Source organism: Taudactylus pleione, unplaced genomic scaffold, assembly GCF_031769625.1.
Source record: "Taudactylus pleione unplaced genomic scaffold, aTauple2 ptg000329l, whole genome shotgun sequence".
In the NCBI taxonomy this organism is placed as follows: domain Eukaryota; kingdom Metazoa; phylum Chordata; class Amphibia; order Anura; family Myobatrachidae; genus Taudactylus; species Taudactylus pleione.
Genome location: NW_028284730.1, coordinates 8,490,859 through 8,511,995, shown reverse-complemented (window position 1 = coordinate 8,511,995; position 21,137 = coordinate 8,490,859). Strand labels below are relative to the sequence as shown.

Genomic DNA, 21,137 nt, shown 5'->3' with positions numbered 1-21,137 from the left:
CCCACGGTTCACATGTCGTTGGGCACCGAAAAATACACAATATGAACGATAACGATGTGAACGATAGTTATCGTTCATTTTAATCGTACCATGTGTACGCACCATTAAAATTATATATGTATGCAGTGGACCTGCTATTAGAGAGAGCATAGTATGTAGGCTGACCTCATCAAGAGGGCAATAAAAAGGGTAACTTAGAGAAGAGACATTTAGGGTGCAATACAATCCCAAGCGATGTGCTATTACAAAATGGCACATTGTCGAATACAGAATCGCCCCCTTAAAGTAACAGAGATAATGAAATCCTCATCACACACTTCATCCATGCCGTACCATAATATTAAATCAACAAAATAGAAAACTCCACTGCTCATTACTCAAAAAAACAACAACATAGACATTAAAGGGAGGAACACACCTCATCGTCAGAATTAACTTATAGCTTAATAACCTTCTTCATCTTACTGGTGAATGTGGTATTTTGCCATAATGCTCAGCAACAATATAAATAAAATAAAAAAAAAGACAAATCAAAGGCACATAGCACAGTATGACACATACATGTTACTGCCCAGAAACCAGTTTCTGCAGTGTGCGCATTATTAACTATGTAAGTGTAGGTAGATGCTGGGATAGGTCTGAACAAGAGTTCATACATCAGTCTTGCAACACAACCCAATGTCATTATTATTGGCCTGATATACTGCATGTCTGCTGAGTAATGATCTGCAAGTACTAAATGTCCATAAGAAAAGTCATGATGTGTGTATGTGTACACCCATTCCTATGACAGGAGCAGCAGCAATATATAGGCCACCTTTATTTCACTTTTTGTATTTTACTATATCTTAGTGCCACAATATTGTTAAAAGAGACACTATGAAGGCACTCTATACTCTCCGCTTGTATTACACCAGGGGGTATCCCTGAGAATTGCCATGTACCTGCCGTAGGTGATAGCATTCACTGTGATGGTGTACAATGGGGCAGGGAAAATGTGCATCTGGGACTTGTAGTGCCATAGCCCATGTATACCCACAGGTGTCTGATTTCTGTGTTACAGCATAAACATATATGACACATGTATTTAAATATTAAACAAAAAAACTATACATATATAAATACACACACACACTGCTGCATATATGATGTGGGGCAGGGTCCATTCATACACAGGATGCACGTTACATGCTGATCACACACATCTGTAGGGAGTGATGGGGACACAGATGACCTGTAACACTGCACAGATGTATGAGCGGTACACGGGTCACTATGCACATCCACCCCGGTGCCCCGGCTCCGTACACACACATACACCCCGCCGGCTGCACATACACGGTATACAGAGGGAGACATTCCCCTCCCTCCCCAATGCCCCCGCCTGCTGCTGCTCTCTCACCCGCCATGCTGCCCCCTGGCCACTGCTGGTCCCGGGCTCCAGATGGAGGCGGATACCGGGGAGGCCGCTGCCCGGGGCGGGAGGACCGGACTCTGAGGCCGCGGCTTCAAGATGGAGGCCGCAAACACGGTGACGTCAGTGGGCAAGGAGCGGGGGGAGGAGCCTGCACGAGGGACTGGAACTGGAATATGTGACGTCATCACGTCGGAGGAAGGGGGGGGGAGAGGCTAGAGGAGGGAACCGCTGCTGCAGCTGCTTCTTTTCCTATTCATTCATTCACTGGGGTCAATTTACTAAAGTGAGAGTTTTTAGAAGTGGAGATGTTGTCCATAGCAACCAATCTATATAAATATACCTCACTGAGTCAGACTCTACACTAGTGTGTGTGTATGTATTTACTTATTTATTTCCAGTTATTTATATAGCGCACACATATCTCCGCAGCACTTTACAGATAATATTTGTCCATTCACATCAGTCCCTGCCCAAGTGGAGCTTACACTCTATATTCCCTATCACATGCACAAACACTAGGGATTCATTTTTTTGAGAGCCAATTAACCTAACAGTATATTTTTGGAACGTGGAAGGAAACCAGAGTAGCCGGAGGAAACCCACGCAAGTACAGGGAGAATATACAAACTCCACACATTTAGGGCTGTAGTGGGAATCGATCCCATGATCTTAGTGCTGTGTGGCAGTAATGTGCTGCCCATACAGTAGGTCCACCTGGTCCTACGCTGGCTGGTGCCTGTAGTTCTCCCACCTCATACATGCAGGTCCACCTGGCCCTTTGCTGGCTGGTGCCTGTAGTTCCACAGCTTCACACACATCTCACAAATTCTGGTGTACTCTGGGCCTGATTCATTACAAAATGCAACTGCGATTACGTACACAATGGGCCGATTGCGTACTGCACAGGCATATGCATCGCAGTGCGCAGATCGGCCACTGCGACCACGCAGGCCCATCGCAGAGACAGGAAGTGCCATTTGTGGGAGGTGACGAGGGTGGTCAGCAAAACGCAGGCATGCCAGTGTGTTTGAACGCCGTTGCATGGGCATGCATAAATTATACACTGCGATGCCTTACGCAGCCTGAGTACTCACTGCGTGCGATGAAGTTAGCAATTCCTGAGTAATCTCAGAGCTTGTGCAAGTGTGCGTGAGGCTGCGATGGTATTCGATTGTACCGATGGTTTTGCAGTCTTGCTAAACATTACGGATGTGTGTATGGTAAAGTGGGCGTCCTTATGTTGTGCTGTGTTGGCATAGCGATCGCAATGGATTAGTACTATTGCTGTGAGACTGTGTGCATCAGCGCTATTCCAATCGCAGTTGTGATTCGTAATTAATCAGGCCCTCTGTCTCTCCTAAGACAATATACAGAGTGTCTCACACCCAGTCTGCTCCATTTCTCCTTCACATATGACAGCAATATCCAGACTTTTCCATTGCAGCAATCACACTCTCAGCTGCAGCCCATCCCTCTCCACCTGGAATGGCTCCTATAGCCACACTGCTACCACTGTTACCCCCCTCCCCCCTCTAATGGCTGCTTGGGGGCTTTTATGCATAAGGGAATCCTCTTGTCCCTTAACAGTACAACTCCTGGCAAACTTCTCTTCCCTATCTCTCCAACACGGGTTGGGTATTATATGCCGGCGGCATACAATACCCAACCCGTGTTGGAGAAATAGGGAAGAGTAATTTCCCAGATGCTGTACTGTTAAGTACTGTACTATTAGAATTCCGATACCAGAAGCCCGCTGTTCAGAATCCCATCTACAGCTGGTAAGTACCCTAACCCCCCCACGTGTTATAAAACAGAATGGGATTGTATTGCCGGACGGCTGTACAGCCACCGCTTCAGATCCCGACAGCGGCTGGCCAAAGGGAGGAAATCCCGACAGCGGAGGTAAGTACAGCTAACCCTCCCCTCTCCCCCCAAACCCTAATCCTCTCTTGGGGTGCCTAACCTACCCATGGGTGCCTAACCCTATGCTCCCCCCCGGTGGTGCCTAACCCCCCCCCTGTCTGTAGCCTAGCCCTAACCTCCCCCAGCAGCCTAAACCTAAGGCCCTCATTCAGAGCCGCTCGTAAGCAGCCGTACGCTCGTAGTGAACCGATGTTGTGCAACCACGCATGCGCCGGTGTAACAATGCGCATGTGCGTACGGCTGATTGCAATCTTTTTTTCCGTCGTTCGTCGACTAACGAACAGGAAGTGACATGTCAAATGTGATTGACAGAACAGCCCGTTTTGGGGCGTTGACGGGGGTGGAGATGGGAAAACGCAGGCGTGTCAAGGCGTTTTTTGGGCGTACATAAATTATCTCATGCGAACGGACAATGTGAACGGAACAAGTGATATGTCACTGTCTGATCCACTTTCCATTCAAACTGCTCGTTCAGCTTGTGGTCTGGTATTCTCTACCGCAATGACGATGGTCTCTTCCTCCTTCCTGTGCCTCTTCGATGTTTTTCCGATTTATAAATTGTTGCCAGAAAAACAATCAACTTAGAATTGAAAACAAGCTTGTAATGTGTTTCACAAATAGAATTTTTTTAGTAGCACAAAACCGTACGCAGGTGAACTACTCAGCTGATAATTTCAGGATTAGACAATCAATTAGCGTACCAGTTTTTGAGAAAAATATTTTTTTTTGCATTTTGTATTGGGAGTTATTTTATTGCAACAATATTGTCATTATGTTTGTGTTTTTTCTTCATTTTTAAGGGGCCAAGAAAAAACTCATCCTTTTTTTTTTTTAGCAAAGTGTTCATTAAAACTCCTAAATGGTTTTTAACCCTTTTGTTTCGGAATCCAAAATAATGTGTAGATTTCTGTTCATTTTTTTTTGTTGTTTTTTGCGGGATTACCTATGAACCATTTTTGGAATAATTTCACAATACAATTGAGCTGATTTTCCAGATGTTTTATTTTTTCAACACATTTTTTTTTTAGGTGTAATTGTCATAAATCACATCTGGATAACGTAAATAATTTTTAAAAAACAAAAACACAAACACAAATAGTGGCAGTTGCCCAGCACAAAATAACACAATTTAAAAACAATTCACAAGAAAGGAGAGGGAAGTTTTGGCCCTTAAGGAATATGGGGCAAGCACAGAAGGAATGTGGGAAAATTAGCCAGTGCTGTCATCGCCTTTTGGCCCGTTTGGCTGGGGTAGGGTGGGAGCCTGACCGGGTCCGGGAGGTCCTTCGGCTGGCCTATCCAGAGGCAGATGTTGGGGCCTCTGGACTAGGCATAGGGCTAGGCACATTTGGAGGGATGGCTTTTGTTGTGCCAGAGGTGGAGGGTCCTGATGTTCCGGCAGGAAGGGAGGCCGGCTCCACCATGTGCTGGCAAACGAGCTGCTCCAGGGCATTTGCAATCCTGATGTTGGCCCCAGTATTTGCGGCCAGGGCCTGAGCAATGGTCACGTTGGCCGCAGCATTTTGCTCCATGGCCTCCGCCACCCGTAGCAGACCTGCGTCCATCCTCAGCAGAATCTTCGTGTGGTGATCCGATTTAAAATTGAGATCCGTGAGGAGGGCCACTGCCTGCGAGGGGGATTGCCCTGGACTGGCTTCTGCAGGGTCCCCAGCCGGATCTACTGCTTCCTCCCCTGCAGAGCCAGCAGAAATTCTGCGGCCAAGGCTCCCCTCTGGAGCAGACTCATCCGCCTGTGTTTCTGTGAGAAAAATGAGAAAAGAGTAACATTAGAATCTACATATTGTCACAAACACATTTCAGAGTTGGTAACATAACAACATTTACCTGGGACAACATGAGGAGCCGCAAAGTCTGGCATGTCCGTATCCATGTTGGACACGCCAAACACCTCCTCATCCTGCACACACCCCTGGGCCAGCTCTTCCAAGTCATTAAGCTCCAATGACACAGGGGTGGGACCCCCACCTGTCCCCCTTGCATGCCTAGCCCTATCAGCCAGTTTTTGCTTCAGGCGATATTTGAAATCGCTCCATCTGTGGGTGAAAAAGTTGGCATTATTCCTGCAGTATTTGGCCCTGTAACCACTTTTTTTTAAAATGTAGTTTTTACGTACCGGCGTTTGACATCCCGGGTTGCACGGTCAAACTCACCCACCCTATTGACAGCACTGGCTATGTCATCCCACATTTTCCACTTCTGGCTTGCACCCATATTCCTTTCTGCCTGTGGCAGGTTGTCATGGCACATTTGGACCAAAACCTCCATCTCCTTTCTTGTGAATTGTGGCTGCCTTTTTTTTTAGTTTGTTTCTTAGGCCGACTAGGCCCAGCAGCCTCTTACATGGCATCCTCCACTCCTTTTGTAAAAAACATTTTTTAAATTTTTATGTCAAACGTTCCCAAAATTATTGGTATCAATAATCCTTTAATACAAAAGAGACAAATACTTACCGGGCGCCTCTTGCACAGTGTTTTGCTGCTCTGTAGCCATTTTAGAAAGTCAAGTTTCACTACAGCAGACCGTTTGTGAATTTCAGTGACGTATTTATACATGCGTCAGCATTATTCGTCCGCATCATTGATTGTGCGATCCTATTATCCGTCCTTAATTTGAGCGGGAAAATAAAGACTATTTATGGCTTGGTGCGACTCGAGTCGAGGTGGCGGGTGTTGAATGTTGGAGGTTTAGCTTGGAGGAGTGGATTGTTGGCGTGGTTTGTGGTTTGAGGCGGCTTTTTGGAGTTTGTTATTGGTTTTGGTTTTCTGACTTTTTTAGTTTCCGTTCGCTTTTTTGGAATTGTTTATTTTTTGTTTTGGTTCTTTTTTGAGTAAGTCTTTTTAAAAACCTCCTTAAAAAAATAATGGATCTAATAACCAAATGTTAGTACTTTTTTTTTTTTTTTTTTTTAGTTATTTAGGCATTGCCCCATTGACGTTTTTGGACTGTGACTTTTATTTGTCGGATTTTGGTAAGTTTTTTTTGGTTCATGAAGTTACAATTTCGATGTGTTGGTCTTCGCATATGTTTTGCAGAGTAATTTTTTATTTGGAATTTAAACAATCATGTCTTAACAAGAAATATAACGTACTCTTTTGCGAAATATAGTTAGAGTTGTCTTTAATTAAAAATGTGAACTATTTAGCGCACTAATGTTTCCTTATGAACCAGTAAAAAATGCGAACTATTTAGCGCACTAATGTTTCCTTATGAACCAGTAAAAAATGCGAACTATTTAGCGCACTAATGTTTCCTTATGAACCAGTAAATAAGCGAACTATTTAGCGCACTAATGTTTCCTTATGAACCAGTAAAAAATGTGAACAATTTAGCGCACTAATGTTTCCTTATGAACCAGTAAAAAATGCAAACTATTTAGCGCACTAATGTTTCCTTATGAACCAGTAAAAAATGCAAACTATTTAGCGCAATAATGTTTTTTTGTGTAAAAACTTTAAAGTCATGTTTTACTACTAATTGTAGCGTGCATTTCCTAACTAATGTGTGCTCCCTTCTATATTTTTGGAGAAAAAAAAATGTGTTTAGAATACAAGTTTTTGTGCTTAAAAAACTAAATTTATTTTTGAATTTGTAAATGTAGGTTTTTCAACTCATGACAATACCTCGGCCTGTAAGCATCCAAAAAATAACTACCTGGCTTACCATTTCAGGTTGATGTTGGTCGTATTATCTTGGCCATGTTTCCAGAACCCGACCAACCTCAACTTCGTCCCAGGCGAAGGCCTCGTAGGCGTGCAAGGCCCCAGATATATAGAACACGTGTCACCCTTTTTGGAATGCCAGATGATGAGGTCTTAAGATGATACCGTCTTCCTCCACAAATCATCGTAGACACTCTCTCATTAATAGAGAGTGATCTTGAACGGCAAATTGTCAGTCCTACAGCAATACCACCACTTACGCAATTAATGTCTGTGTTACATTTCTGTGCCTCAGGATCCTTTCAAACCACGGTGGCAATAGTTGCCGGAATCTCCCAATCCTCCTTTTCAAGGATCCTGAGGGCAGTGATGGCGGCCATTTTTAAACACCTCCATCATTTTATTCAATTGCCAGTGGATATGGGTTCCCTTAGTGTGGCGAAGGCCAATTTTTACCAAATAGCTGGCTTCCCACACATCATAGGGGTTGTGGATGGCACTCACATACCACTTCAGCCTCCAGCAAGACTGGAGGCTATTTTTAGGAACCGCAAACACTTTCATTCACTGAATGTAATGGTGGTATGTTTTGCCTCCCTCCAGATCCTGTCCCTGAATGCCAAATTCCCCGGGAGTGCACATGATTCCTTCGTCATCCGGCAATCAGGGATTTGGCACAAATTAGACAACCTACAAGCTGGTGATGCGTGGCTTCTGGGTAAGTTGACACCTTCCTTGGCAAACAATGCAAAGCTTGTTACACAATGGTCCTGATGTTTGTTTTTGTTTTTTCACAGGAGACAGTAGTTACCCTTGCACGCCCTGGCTGCTCACTCCTTATTTGGCTCCCACACCAGGGCCACGAAGTGAGTATAATTCCGCACTTACAGCCACCAAGCAGGTGGTGGAGCGCTGTATCGGCCTTTTAAAAGGCCGATTCAGATGCCTCCACCGCTCTGGTGGCGAGCTCATGTATTTGCCGGATATGGTTTCAAAAATTGTTGTCCTGTGTGGGATATTTCACAACATCGCCATAAGGAGTGTTGTCCCAATGCAGCCAGAGGATGCCTTGCCTGAGGACAGCCCCCCCGAGGTTGGTCGGAGGTCAGTATGTGGGGGGGCCATATGCGATGATGTGGGGCCAGATATTTTAGGTAATTATTGTCAAACATTTGGTTAATTGACACTATGTAGACATGTTAGATTTTAATGGCCAATTGTAATAAATTTTTTTTTTTGTCTTTTATTCCCTAAAATTACCCGAAAAAACGATGCCTACTACCTGATCCCCAAAATTCTCTTCATGTGGCCACATTGGATATAACTTCGGGAACAATTATTTCTTCGCCTCATTTGTGGATTCACGTTGGCCTGCTCGAGTGTTGTATTTTTTGTTTATTTTTGGGTGTTGTTTGTTTTTTGGCGTGTGTTTTCACTGTGTGAATTGTTTTGTCATAATTCACTTTCTGTTTATTATTTGTGTGTATTAAATTTTTGATTAACATTAAAAAGACTTTTCCTTGGTATATTAAAAGCACGTGTAACCTGGGCCAACAAATGCAAACTTTCATAATGGCTAATCCTGTAATGTGTTAAATTGTTAAGTAGTTTAACATGCTTTGTGGCTAAAATCAAACCCCAAAGGGATTATGGTGAATCAGTATGTTTTATAATCGAGGCCTAAGCAGGTTTGCTTTAATATTTACATTACCCACCCCAAAAACAAACAACAAAACCTGGTAATTCTCCAAACCTATTGGTATTGTTAGGTGTTTAATGTGCCAGCTTACATACTTACTTGAGCTTTCTAGCATCTAATTTACATAACTTAAAAACTCATGCTCCAATAGTCTACTTATGTAAGGTTAAACAATCTAATATTTACAGACAAGGAATGAGACTCTAATAAATCTAAATATATTTTATTTTCACCAACTTTTTGAGGGGGGAACAAACCAAAAATGTAGTGCCGTAGGACCGCCATCATGTGATCCAGGACCACAAGCATCCCGACGACATGGCCCCTCAATGTGTGCAAGCCTCCCTGCATGGCTTGCAAACGCCTCTGGTCCTCTGTTGGTTTAAAAAAAAGTGTGGATTACTAAACTGACACCTTAATTTATATGTTACCAAAAAGCTTAACATTCAGACTATACTTCAAAAATAAAATAAAAAATTTGGAAGAGAAAAAAAGAAATGGAAAACACAAAGATTGTATAAATACAAACTAGAAAAATTACACATAAAAAGACAACCAAAAAAAGGGGGAAGTACGCCAAAAAACTACATTTGTTGTTACCGTAAACTAGAAAGACACAAGTATGAGTGTTTGGACATGTGTGATATGTGTAAGGGGAAAGCATCCTAGACATTGTTTTTCAAAGATATATCTCCAAAACATTCGAAATACTTAACAAATTGGAAATGCACAGGCAAAAGGACATCACCCAAAACCCCCCCAAAAAACAAAAAAAAAGCATAGTTTAAAAGGGAAACATACCGGTCAGATTGATGCCTGGTCCAGGAGCCCCGACATCGTCCTCCTCTGAGGTGGGCCAGTGCTGGTCCAATGGAGGAGGGGAGATTTCACTAGGGGTGGAGGGGGAGAAAAAGCAAGGGGTGGGTGGAGGGGAGGCTGATGAAAAGAGAGGGGGGGGTGGAGGGGAGGGTGAATTTGGAGGGATGGGAATATTGGGAGAGGGGGGGACCTCAGGGACTGGCCGGTCTGGGCTGGAGGGGGAATTTGGGGAAGGTTGGGGAGATGAGGTTTGGGTGGGAGTGGGGGATAGGGGACGAGGGCGACATCTTCCTCGCATTAGACGTCGGAGTCTGCGCTCAGCCCCTAAATGATGGATAAAAATGTTTTATTTTTATTTTTGGGGGGGTTTTAGATAAAAATTTACACCTCCAAAAATTTTACATAAAAAAAAAAAATTGACAAACATGCACACGCAGGTCTGTCCAAAATAAACAAACAGGGCTAGATGGCAAATATGCACATGCAGGTCTGTCCAAAATAAACAAACAGGGCTAGATGGAAAACATGCACACGCAGGTCTGTCCAAAATAAACAAACAGGGCTAGATGGCAAACATGCACACGCAGGTCTGTCCAAAATAAACAAACAGGGCTAGATGGAAAACATGCACACGCAGGTCTGTCCAAAATAAACAAACAGGGCTAGATGGAAAACATGCACACGCAGGTATGTTTGCATTTTTCAGGTTAAAAAAATAAACTTACTTTCAGCTATTTGCTGAGATCCGTCCACCAGAGATCCGACCACCGCCTTTCAAGCTGTCCGATATTGCGGCGGAAGCCCATATTACGCAGCCACCGCCGCACCTCCGCATAGGCGAGCCGTTTGCGTAGGTTTGTGATGGGGCCGGATGAGAAGTGATTCTCCGGTCCATCACATCTGTGAGGACCAGGAGTTCGCTTCGTGTAAATGCTGCGGCTCTCATGATGGCAATGATTTTTTCATGAAAAAACAGTTTTAATAAAGGACCCTGAAAAAATTTGATTGGCTAATGTACTTAGAAAAATAACAGAACGCATTGTATTGGTTATTGTATGAGTCATGTGACCTACACCCTCACAAATATAATGTGAATTATGATAGGCTTGATGCAATGACATGCGTAAGCTAATTTAAATAAACAAATTAAAGTACTAAAATATGCCTAAAAAAAACAAAGGAAAACAATAGTATCAATCCGAAAAACATGTAATTTGTTTAAAAAAAAACATTGGTGAAACCGTACATATTATGCGGGAAAAATGACACACACTGACAAGAATAAAGTTGATTGACAATGAAAAAAAAATAAAAGGATTGAAAACATGTGAAGAGCAATTAAGGTAATTAATATATTGATTGCCATGAAACGATTAAAGTATGTTTGCAGAATGAAAGAGCAGGTAATCGAAATCTGACAGGCCCACTTCCGGAATTGACTTGTGCCAGCGACCAAAGAAACCAAAGAGGAGACGAATCTGTCGCTATTTTGAATGGTCGCAAGCTAGAGGAGGGGTTGGGAGACTATAGGGCGGAAAATTAGCTACGAGCGAACATACGGACGAACGCTTGAATTTAAATATTTATGCTCGTACGGCGGACGAGCTTACGGCTACTTGCGTCCGGGTCTGAATCAGGCCCTAAGTCCCCTCAGGGCGCCTAAACCTAACCCTCCCCCCACGGCTAACAGCTACCCGGCCCCGCTGTACTTACGTTCGGTATGAGGGCTGTTGGTATTCCGTCATCGGTATCTCCAGCTGACCGGGATTCCGGCGCCGAAATCCCGGCAGTCGGCATCCCGGCCGTCGGTCAATTGACCGCATCCCCTCCAACACATATTCTTGCATCTCTTACCCTTCTCATGGGTGCTGAAAACTTCACTGGGCTGCTCACACTGCAGTCTTTCTCTGTGGTCTCTCACAGACTTTATCTCTGTGGTATCTCTCCACACCTCTTGCTCCTTGGGCATTAGATGGGAATCGTGGCAGCCGCTATGGCCCCACCATTGTTTCACTGCTGGGGGTATGTATAATATTTATATGTATATATGAATGTATGTATAATAGTTATATATAATATAATATTTCCCCCAGCTTCACATGCATTCCTCCTAGCATCACCCATGTCACCAGCTGTACATACCTCCCAGCATCCCTGTGTCACCAGCTGTACATAGCTCCCAGCATTCCCTGTCACCAGCTGTACATACCTCCCAGCATCCCTGTGTCACCAGCTGTACATACCTCCCAGCATCCCCTGTGTCACCAGCTGTACATACCTCCCAGCATCCCCTGTGTCACCAGCTGTACATACCTCCCAGCATTACCCGTGTCACCAGCTGTACATACCTCCCAGCATCCCCTGTGTCACCAGCTGTACATACCTCCCAGCATTCCCTGTCACCAGCTGTAAATACCTCCCAGCATCCCCGTGTCACCAGCTGTACTTACCTCCCAGCATCCCCGTGTCACCAGCTGTACATACCTCCCAACATCCCCGTGTCACCAGCTGTACATACCTCCCAGCATCCCTGTGTCACCAGCTGTACATACCTCCCAGCTTTACCCGTGTCATCAGCTGTACATACCTCCCAACATCACTCTGTCACCAGCTGTACATACCTCTCAGCATCCCTGTGTCACCAGCTGTACATACCTCCCAGCTTTACCCGTATCACCAGCTGTACATACCTCCCAGCATCCCTGTGTCACCAGCTGTACATACCTCCCAGCATCCCTGTGTCACAAGCTGTACATACGTCCCAGCATCCAATGTGTCACCATTTGTACATACCTCCCAGCATCACCGTGTCACCAGCTGTACATACCTCCCAGCATCCCCTGTGTCACCAGCTGTACATACCTCCCAGCATCCCCTGTGTCACCAGCTGTACATACCTCCCAGCATCCCTCTGTCAGCAGCTGTACATACCTCCCAGCATCCCCGTGTCACAGCTGTACATACCTCCCAGCATCCCTCTGTTACCAGCTGTACATACCACCCAGCGTCCCTGTGTCTCAGCTGTACATACCTCCCAGCGTCCCTGTGTCACAGCTGTACATACCTCCCAGCATCCCTGTGTCACCAGCTGTACATACCTCCCAGCATCCCTGTGTCTCAGCTATACATACCTCCCAGCGTCCCTGTGTCACAGCTGTACATACCTCCCAGCATTACCCATGTCACCAGCTGTACATACCTCCCAGCATCCCTGTGTCTCCAGCTGTACATACCTCCCAGAATCCAATGTGTCACCAGCTGTACATACCTCCCAGCATCCCTGTGTCAACAGCTGTACATACCTCCCAGCATCCCTGTGTCACCAGCTGTACATACCTCCCAGAATCCAATGTGTCACCAGCTGTACATACCTCCCAGCATCCCTGTGTCAACAGCTGTACATACCTCCCAGCATCTCTGTGTCACCAGCTGTACATACCTCCCAGCATCCCTGTGTCACAGCTGTGCATACCTCCCAGATCCCTGTGTCACCAGCTGTACATATCTCCCAACATCCCCGTGTCACCAGCTGTACATACCACCAAGCATCCCCGTGTCACCAGCTGTACATACCTCCCAGCATCCTCTCAGCATCCCGGTGTCACCAGCTGTACATACCTCCCAGCATCCGTGTCACCAGCTGTACATACCTCCCAGCATCCCTGTGTCACCAGCTGTACATACCTCCCAGCATCTCTGTGTCACCAGCTGTACATACCTCCCAGCATCCCCTGTCACCAGCTGTACATAACTCCCAGGATCCCTGTGTCACCAGCTGTACATACCTCCCAGCATTCCCTGTCACCAGCTGTACATACCTCCCAGCATCCCTGTGTCACCAGCTGTACATACCTCCCAGCATCCCCTGTGTCACCAGCTGTACATACCTCCCAGCATCCCCTGTGTCACCAGCTGTACATACCTCCCAGCATCCCTGTGTCACAGCTGTGCATACCTCCCAGATCCCTGTGTCACCAGCTGTACATATCTCCCAACATCCCCGTGTCACCAGCTGTACATACCTCCCAGCATCCCCTTTGTCACCAGCTGTACATACCTCCCAGCATTCCCTGTCACCAGCTGTAAATACCTCCCAGCATCCCCGTGTCACCAGCTGTACTTACCTCCCAGCATCCCCGTGTCACCAGCTGTACATACCTCCCAACATCCCCGTGTCACCAGCTGTACATACCTCCCAGCATCCCTGTGTCACCAGCTGTACATACCTCCCAGCTTTACCCATGTCATCAGCTGTACATACCTCCCAACATCACTGTGTCACAAGCTGTACATACCTCCCAGCATCCCTGTGTCACCAGCTGTACATACCTCCCAGCTTTACCCGTATCACCAGCTGTACATACCTCCCAGCATCCCTGTGTCACCAGCTGTACATACCTCCCAGCATCCCTGTGTCACCAGCTGTACATACGTCCCAGCATCCAATGTGTCACCATTTGTACATACCTCCCAGCATCCCCGTGTCACCAGCTGTACATACCTCCCAGCATCCCCTGTGTCACCAGCTGTACATACCTCCCAGCATCCCCTGTGTCACCAGCTGTACATACCTCCCAGCATCCCTCTGTCAGCAGCTGTACATACCTCCCAGCATCCCTGTGTCACAGCTGTACATACCTCCCAGAATCCCTCTGTTACCAGCTGTACATACCTCCCAGCGTCCCTGTGTCTCAGCTGAACATACCTCCCAGCGTCCCTGTGTCACAGCTGTACATACCTCCCAGCGTCCCTGTGTCACCAGCTGTACATACCTCCCAGCGTCCCTGTGTCACCAGCTGTACATACCTCCCAGCATCCCTGTGTCACAGCTGTACATACCTCCCAGCATTACCCATGTCACCAGCTGTACATACCTCCCAGCATCCCTGTGTCTCCAGCTGTACATACCTCCCAGAATCCAATGTGTCACCAGCTGTACATACCTCCCAGCATCCCTGTGTCAACAGCTGTACATACCTCCCAGCATCCCTGTGTCACCAGCTGTACATACCTCCCAGCATCCCTGTGTCACCAGCTGCACATACCTCCCAGCATCCCTGTGTCACCAGCTGCACATACCTCCCAGCATCTCTATGTCACCAGCTGTACATACCTCCCAGCATCCCTGTGTCACAGCTGTGCATACCTCCCAGATCCCTGTGTCACCAGCTGTACATATCTCCCAACATCCCCGTGTCACCAGCTGTACATACCACCAAGCATCCCCGTGTCACCAGCTGTACATACCTCCCAGCATCCTCTCAGCATCCCTGTGTCACCAGCTGTACATACCTCCCAGCATCCGTGTCACCAGCTGTACATACCTCCCAGCATCCCTGTGTCACCAGCTGTACATAGCTCCCAGCATCCGTGTCACCAGCTGTACATACCTCCCAGCATCACCTTTGTCACCAGCTGTACATACCTCCCAGCATCACCTTTGTCACCAGCTGTACATACCTCCCAGCATCCGTGTCACCAGCTGTACATACCTCCCAACATCCCTTGTCACCAGTTGTACATACCTCCCAGCATCCCTGTGTCACCAGCTGTACATACCTCCCAGCTTCACCCATGTCATCAGCTGTACATACCTCCCAGCTTCACCCATGTCACCAGCTGTACATACCTCCCAGCATCCCTGTGTCACCAGCTGTACATAGCTCCCAGCATTTCCTGTCACCAGCTGTACATACCTCCCAGCATCCCTGTGTCACCAGCTGTACATACCTCCCAGCATCCCCCGTGTCACCAGCTGTACATACCTCCCAGCATCCCCTGTGTCACCAGCTGTACATACCTCCCAGCATCACCCGTGTCACCAGCTGTACATACCTCCCAGCATCCCTGTGTCACCAGCTGTACATACCTCCCAGCATTCCCTGTCACCAGCTGTACAAACCTCCCAGCATCCCCGTGTCACCAGCTGTACATACCTCCCAGCATCCCCGTGTCACCAGCTGTACTTACCTCCCAGCATCCCCGTGTCACCAGCTGTACATACCTCCCAACATCCCCGTGTCACCAGCTGTACATACCTCCCAGCATCCCTGTGTCACCAGCTGTACATACCTCCCAGCTTTACCCGTGTCATCAGCTGTACATACCTCCCAACATCACTGTCACCAGCTGTACATACCTCCCAGCATCCCTGTGTCACCAGCTGTACATACCTCCCAGCTTTACCCGTATCACCAGCTGTACATACCTCCCAGCATCCCTGTGTCACCAGCTGTACATACCTCCCAGCATCCCTGTGTCACCAGCTGTACATACGTCTCAGCATCCAATGTGTCACCATTTGTACATACCTCCCAGCATCCCCTTGTCACCAGCTGTACATACCTCCCAGCATCCCCTGTGTCACCAGCTGTACATACCTCCCAGCATCCCCTGTGTCACCAGCTGTACATACCTCCCAGCATCCCTCTGTCAGCAGCTGTACATACCTCCCAGCATCCCCGTGTCAAAGCTGTACATACCTCCCAGCATCCCTCTGTTACCAGCTGTACATACCTCCCAGCGTCCCTGTGTCTCAGCTGTACATACCTCCCAGCGTCCCTGTGTCACAGCTGTACATACCTCCCAGCGTCCCTGTGTCACCAGCTGTACATACCTCCCAGCGTCCCTGTGTCACCAGCTGTACATACCTCCCAGCGTCCCTGTGTCACAGCTGTACATACCTCCCAGCATTACCCATGTCACCAGCTGTACATACCTCCCAGCATCCCTGTGTCTCCAGCTGTACATACCTCCCAGAATCCAATGTGTCACCAGCTGTACATACCTCCCAGCATCCCTGTGTCAACAGCTGTACATACCTCCCAGCATCCCTGTGTCACCAGCTGTACATACCTCCCAGCATCCCTGTGTCACCAGCTGTACATACCTCCCAGCATCTCTGTGTCACCAGCTGTACATACCTCCCAGCATCCCTGTGTCACAGCTGTGCATACCTCCCAGATCCCTGTGTCACCAGCTGTACATATCTCCCAACATCCCCGTGTCACCAGCTGTACATACCACCCAGCATCCCCGTGTCACCAGCTGTACATACCTCCCAGCATCCTCTCAGCATCCCTGTGTCACCAGCTGTACATACCTCCCAGCATCCGTGTCACCAGCTGTACATACCTCCCAGCATCCCTGTGTCACCAGCTGTATATACCTCCCAGCATCTCTGTGTCACCAGCTGTACATACCTCCCAGCATCCCTGTGTCACAGCTGTGCATACCTCCCAGATCCCCGTGTCACCAGCTATACATATCTCCCAACATCCCCATGTCACCAGCTGTACATACCACCCAGCATCCCCGTGTCACCAGCTGTACATACCTCCCAGCATCCTCTCAGCATTCCTGTGTCACCAGCTGTACATACCTCCCAGGATCCGTGTCACCAGCTGTACATACCTCCCAGCATCCCTCTGTCACCAGCTGTACATACCTCCCAGCATCCCCGTGTCACCAGCTGTACTTACCTCCCAGCATCCCCGTGTCACCAGCTGTACATACCTCCAAACATCCCCGTATCACCAGCTGTACATACCTCCCAGCATCCCTGTGTCACCAGCTGTACATACCTCCCAGCTTTACCCGTGTCATCAGCTGTACATAGCTCCCAACATCCCTGTGTCACCAGCTGTACATACCTCCCAGCATCCCTGTGTCACCAGCTGTACATACCTCCCAGCTTTACCCGTATCACCAGCTGTACATACCTCCCAGCATCCCTGTGTCACCAGCTGTACATTCCTCCCAGCAACCCTGTGTCACAAGCTGTACATACGTCCCAGCATCCAATGTGTCATCATTTGTACATAAGTCCCAGCATCCCCGTGGCACCAGCTGTACATACCTCCCAGCATCCCCTGTGTCACCAGCTGTACATACCTCCCAGCATCCCCTCTGTCACCAGCTGTACATACCTCCCAGCATCCCTCTGTCAGCAGCTGTACATACCTCCCAGCATCCCCATGTCACAGCTGTACATACCTCCCAGCATCCCTCTGTTACCAGCTGTACATACCTCCCAGCGTCCCTGTGTCTCAGCTGTACATACCTCCCAGCGTCCCTGTGTCACAGCTGTACATACCTCCCAGCGTCCCCGTGTCACCAGCTGTACATACCTCCAAGCATCCCCGTGTCACCAGCTGTACATTCCTCCCAGCATCCCCGTGTCACAGCTGTACATACCTCCCAACATCCCCGTGTCACCAGCTGTACATACCACCCAGCATCCCCGTGTCACCAGCTGTACATACCTCCCAGCATCCTCTCAGCATTCCTGTGTCACCAGCTGTACATACCTCCCAGCATCCGTGTCACCAGCTGTACATACCTCCCAGCATCACTGTGTCTCCAGCTGTGCATACCTCCCAGCATCCCTGTGTCACCAGCTGTACATACCTCCCAGCGTCCCTGTGTCACAGCTGTACATACCTCCCTGCGTCCCTCTGATACCAGCTGTACATACCTCCCAGCGTCCTTGTGTCTCCAGCTGTACATACCTCCCAGCGTTCCTGTGTCACCAGCTGTACATACCTCCCACCGTCCCCGTGTCACCAGCTGTACTTACCTCCCAGCATCCCCGTGTCACCAGCTGTACTTACCTCCCAGCATCCCCATGTCACCAGCTGTACATACCTCCCAACAACCCCGTGTCACCAGCTGTACATACCTCCCAGCATCCCTGTGTCACCAGCTGTACATACCTCCCAGCTTTACCCGTGTCACCAGCTGTACATACCTCCCAGCATCCCTGTGTCACCAGCTGTACATACCTCCCAGCTTTACCCGTATCACCAGCTGTACATACCTCCCAGCATCCCTGTGTCACCAGCTGTACATTCCTCCCAGCATCCCTGTGTCACAAGCTGTACATACGTCCCAGCATCCAATGTGTCATCATTTGTACATACGTCCCAGCATCCCCGTGGCACCAGCTGTACATACCTCCCAGCATCCCCTGTGTCACCAGCTGTACATACCTCCCAGCATCCCCTCTGTCACCAGCTGTACATACCTCCCAGCATCCCTCTGTCAGCAGCTGTACATACCTCCCAGCATCCCCATGTCACAGCTGTACATACCTCCCAGCATCCCTCTGTTACCAGCTGTACATACCTCCCAGCGTCCCTGTGTCTCAGCTGTACATACCTCCCAGCGTCCCTGTGTCACAGCTGTACATACCTCCCAGCGTCCCTGTGTCACCAGCTGTACATACCTCCAAGCATCCCCGTGTCACCAGCTGTACATACCTCCCAGCATCCCCGTGTCACAGCTGTACATACCTCCCAACATCCCCGTGTCACCAGCTGTACATACCACCCAGCATCCCCGTGTCACCAGCTGTACATACCTCCCAGCATCCTCTCAGCATTCCTGTGTCACCAGCTGTAAATACCTCCCAGCATCCGTGTCACCAGCTGTACATACCTCCCAGCATCACTGTGTCTCCAGCTGTGCATACCTCCCAGCATCCCTGTGTCACCAGCTGTACATACCTCCCAGCGTCCCTGTGTCACAGCTGTACATACCTCCCTGCGTCCCTCTGATACCAGCTGTACATACCTCCCAGCGTCCCTGTGTCTCCAGCTGTACATACCTCCCAGCGTTCCTGTGTCACCAGCTGTACATACCTCCCACCGTCCCCGTGTCACCAGCTGTACTTACCTCCCAGCATCCCCGTGTCACCAGCTGTACTTACCTCCCAGCATCCCCATGTCACCAGCTGTACATACCTCCCAACATCCCCGTGTCACCAGCTGTACATACCTCCCAGCATCCCTGTGTCACCAGCTGTACATACCTCCCAGCTTTACCCGTGTCATCAGCTGTACATAGCTCCCAACATCACTGTGTCACCAGCTGTACATACCTCCCAACATCCCCGTGTCACCAGCTGTACATACCTCCCAGCATCCCTGTGTCACCAGCTGTACATACCTCCCAGCTTTACCCGTGTCATCAGCTGTACATAGCTCCCAACATCACTGTGTCACCAGCTGTACATACCTCCCAGCATCCCTGTGTCACCAGCTGTACATACCTCCCAGCTTTACCCGTATCACCAGCTGTACATACCTCCCAGCATCCCTGTGTCACCAGCTGTACATTCCTCCCAGCATCCCTGTGTCACAAGCTGTACATACGTCCCAGCATCCAATGTGTCACCATTTGTACATACCTCCCAGCATCCCTGTGTCACCAGCTGTACATACCTCCCAGCGTCCCTGTGTCACAGCTGTACATACCTCCCAGCATTACCCATGTCACCAGCTGTACATACCTTCAAGCATCCCTGTGTCTCCAGCTGTACATACCTCCCAGAATCCAATGTGTCACCAGCTGTACATACCTCCCAGCATCCCTGTGTCAACAGCTGTACATTCCTCCCAGCATCCCTGTGTCACCAGCTGTACATACCTCCCAGCATCCCTGTGTCACCAGCTGTACATACCTCCCAGCATCTCTGTGTCACCAGCTGTACATACCTCCCAGCATCCCAGTGTCACCAGCTGTACATATCTCCCGACATCCCCGTGTCACCAGCTGTACATACCACCCAGCATCCCCGTGTCACCAGCTGTACATACCTCCCAGCATCCTCTCAGCATCCCTGTGTCACCAGCTGTACATACCTCCCAGCATCCGTGTCAACAGCTGTACATACCTCCCAGCATCCCTGAGTCTCCAGCTTTGCATACCTCCCAGCATCCCTGTGTCTCCAGCTGTGCATACCTCCCAGCATCCCCGTGTCACCAGCTGTGCATACCTCCCAGCATCCCCGTGTCACAGCTGTACATACCTCCCTGCGTCCCTCTGTTACCAGCTGTACATACCTCCCAGCGTCCCTGTGTCTCCAGCTGTACATACCTCTCAGCGTTCCTGTGTCTCCAGCTGTACATACCTCCCAGCGTCCCTGTGTCACCAGCTGTACATACCTCCCAGCGTCCCTGTGTCACCAGCTGTACATACCTCCCAGCGTCCCTGTGTCAGAAGCTGTACATACCTCCCAGCATCACTGTGTCACCAGCTGTACATACCTCCCAGCGTCCCTCTGTCACCAGCTGTACATAACTCTCTGCGTCCCTCTGTCACCAGCTGTACATACCTCCCTGCGTCCCTCTGTCACCAGCTGTACATACCTCCCTGCGTCCCTCTGTCACCAGCTGTACATACCTCCCAGCATTAGCCGTGTCACCAGCTGTGAATACCTCCCAGCATCCCTGTGTCACCAGCTGTACATAACTCCCGGCATCCCCGTGTCACCAGCTGTACATACCTCCCGGCATCCCCGTGTCTCCAGCTGTGCATACCTCCCGGCATCCCCGTGTCACCAGCTGTGCATACCTCCCAGCTTCCCCGTGTCACAGCTGTGCATACCTCCCTGCGTCCCTCTGTTACCAGCTGTACATACCTCCCAGCGTTCCTGTGTCTCCAGCTGTACATACCTCCCAGCGTTCCCGTGTCACCAGCTGTACATACCTCCCAGCATCCCCGTGTCACCAGCTGTACTTACCTCCCAGCATCCCCGTGTCACCAGCTGTACATACCTCCCAACATCCCCGTGTCACCAGCTGTACATACCTCCCAG

The 21,137-nt window shown here is 48.9% G+C and overlaps 1 protein-coding gene across 1 annotated transcript in view; it reads right to left on the bottom strand.

The window, feature by feature from the left end:
- Positions 1-1,485, bottom strand: part of PPP2R2A (protein phosphatase 2 regulatory subunit Balpha) — a 32,025-nt gene extending 30,540 nt beyond the window's left edge. The window contains exon 1 of the mRNA XM_088443384.1: positions 1,403-1,485. Within this exon, the coding sequence (XP_088299510.1) occupies positions 1,403-1,409 (7 nt within the window). The 5' untranslated portion in view covers positions 1,410-1,485. The remainder of the gene's footprint in view (positions 1-1,402) is intronic.
- Between the last annotated feature and the right edge of the window lie 19,652 nt (positions 1,486-21,137).